This window comes from Halyomorpha halys, unplaced genomic scaffold (genome assembly GCF_000696795.3).
Source record: "Halyomorpha halys isolate HHAL.00 unplaced genomic scaffold, Hhal_1.1 Scaffold128.1, whole genome shotgun sequence".
NCBI classification, from domain to species: domain Eukaryota; kingdom Metazoa; phylum Arthropoda; class Insecta; order Hemiptera; family Pentatomidae; genus Halyomorpha; species Halyomorpha halys.
Window position 1 is genome coordinate 865,455 of NW_027110898.1, and position 2,321 is coordinate 867,775.

Sequence of the window (2,321 nt, forward strand, 5' to 3'; positions counted from 1 at the left end):
TATATCCAATCGGTCAGCTGTTCTCGATCAGCTGATATGGACCTGTCAGCTGACAGTCCGTAACTTATATTGGTATTTTTAAAAAGTTCTAAGATAACTTTTTACAGCCGGAAGATTCTCTGGTGCGGAATTTTCCAAAGTTGATCTATCAAACTTTTATAATTCGTTCTGTAATTTAACATTTTTTTTTCGAAGAACAAACATTAGTTTATAGCGTTCCTGCTCACTTGAGTTGATTTCCAACGGTTTTTTTTAATGTATCCTTGAGGAATTATTGTATTGCACTTAACACTTCCTTTTAAAATACCAAATTCGTAAATTAATTTTTCCATCTTACTATTTTCCTTTGGACCTCATAGCGATGGTGGACAAAAAAGTAGATTATCTCTAGTATCAGCGCGACGCGGGTGGGTCTGAGGGACCAATAGCAATATTTATTTGCCTTGCATTTCGGTGCTCTGAATCTGGTACTTTTTTTTAGGTTGATTATCCATTTATATATCAATAAATAAACAAAGTGATAAATGTATTGTATTGAACGTATTATTTGATACGATAAGTAGAAAAATAATGGTTACTGGGTACAACTGGCATTTAGAATTTCCTTGTCCCAAAATTAATCAAAACCACTATCAAATTGTGATACTGTGCCTACTAGTTTTATTATGGAACAAAAATATTGATACTGTATACATCACCTGGTTTTATAAGTATTGTTCAAGAAAGACTCTGTACTCACTCAGTACTGTACTCAAAACCTTTTATCGATTTTTTTGGTTATAAACAAAAAAAAAAATGAAACTTACACCCTGGGAGTTTTTGTTTAGCTTAAATAAAACAATGCAATATATAATAATTTTAATTTGCTAAATAAATTATGAGTTTGTCGTGGTTTGAAATTCAATATATCAACTTAATTTCGTTGTGGGCTTTATGAGGTTCTTTAGTGCAGGTTGAACTGCTTGTACTAACACTTAAAGTTCCATCGTACTTATAAATTAACTAAGGATGATGTACTTATAACTTTTGATTAAATAATAAACAGGATTTAATTGATATGAAATATCAATGTTCGTCGTCTCAAGATCACTTCGTCATCATCTATATTTTAGATATCTTTTATTTTATTTCAAATTAATTTTTATTTATTTATTTTATAACACATTTATACGTTTTAACCCTCTTACTTAGTGATGGAGTGTGTATGTAATTTATTTAGTACCTCCTATAAGATTAAATTGTTTAGGGAATGTGAGATAAATTTAAAGATAAGATCTTAATGTCTTAAAGATTAAAGATATAATAAAGGATATCAATTCTTAAATTTTTAACAATAACAGCGTAATCTACATAATCTTCACTGGTCAATGAACGAATGTTAACAATAATTCGTTTTTAGTATAGATTATAATTGCAATAACTCCGCCACTTCAACGCCTCCGTTGGGATACGATGATGGGAATGTCCACTTCTTTTTCCAGTTGACTTATGAAAAATTTAACACACCATCAATCTTTTTTAGTTTTCGTCTTCCTTCTTCCTAGCAGCAACAACAGCAAAGTAATGGGAAGAAGAGAGATGAATAGTATAAAAAAGAATATGTCCAGTCCAAGGATTTGGTAGAGCGACAACTCAATTCTTGCTGGTTTAAGGTGGTTCGCTCCCTTGTGCCTCAAAACGTACTCAATCCAATAAATGGCGCTTTCCATGGCCGTATTTGGTCTGTCTTGAACGACCTTAGAACGGGTAATAGCGTTCTCTTTGTATCTAAAAAAAGAAATAAGCATTAAAATTTCTAGAATAGAGATATTAAAATGGAATTTAATTTATTTACTTTATAAAGCGAAGGATCATCAAATATCAATTAAACCACAGTGGAGTGGTCCCTACCCGTTCACGCACCTCTTGGCCAACGGCTACTTGAGTGGACCCAGTCCACTCACTTTTAATACCATGAGGCATTGGCATTTTTTTTTCTATATATTGTATATATTTAGATGTAGTCCTAGTTTTGTCTTTATATATTCTATTAGTTTGTCAATAAATTTAGGAGGAAAAAAAAAATTAAAGTTCTGTCTTACAATCGCAGAGATTCTTTAAATGTGGTACTGATGTTAGTTGATTTAGAATTTGACAAACACGAAATTTTAATTAGAACGAATAATTTATTAATTATCTATCTACAAAGTATTCTTAAAGGGGATCAAAAACTGAGAACGGTGGTGAGTCTTGGGGTGGCTGTAGAAATCATACCTAATTTAACTCCAGACCTGGGATAGGTTACTTCATTGTTAAATAAATTATAAATATTTAAAATTAAA

At 31.2% G+C, this 2,321-nt stretch overlaps 2 protein-coding genes across 7 annotated transcripts in view; one reads left to right on the forward strand and one right to left on the reverse strand.

The window, feature by feature from the left end:
- Window positions 1–2,321, forward strand: part of LOC106678192 (atrial natriuretic peptide receptor 1) — a 1,188,520-nt gene that overhangs the window by 724,060 nt on the left and 462,139 nt on the right. The window lies entirely within an intron of this gene.
- LOC106678196 (uncharacterized) overlaps window positions 1–2,321 on the reverse strand; it is a gene marked incomplete in the record, with an annotated part of 31,781 nt that overhangs the window by 14,871 nt on the left and 14,589 nt on the right. The window contains 1 exon segment of the mRNA XM_067048963.1: window positions 1,510–1,767. Coding sequence (XP_066905064.1) covers window positions 1,510–1,767 — 258 coding nt within the window.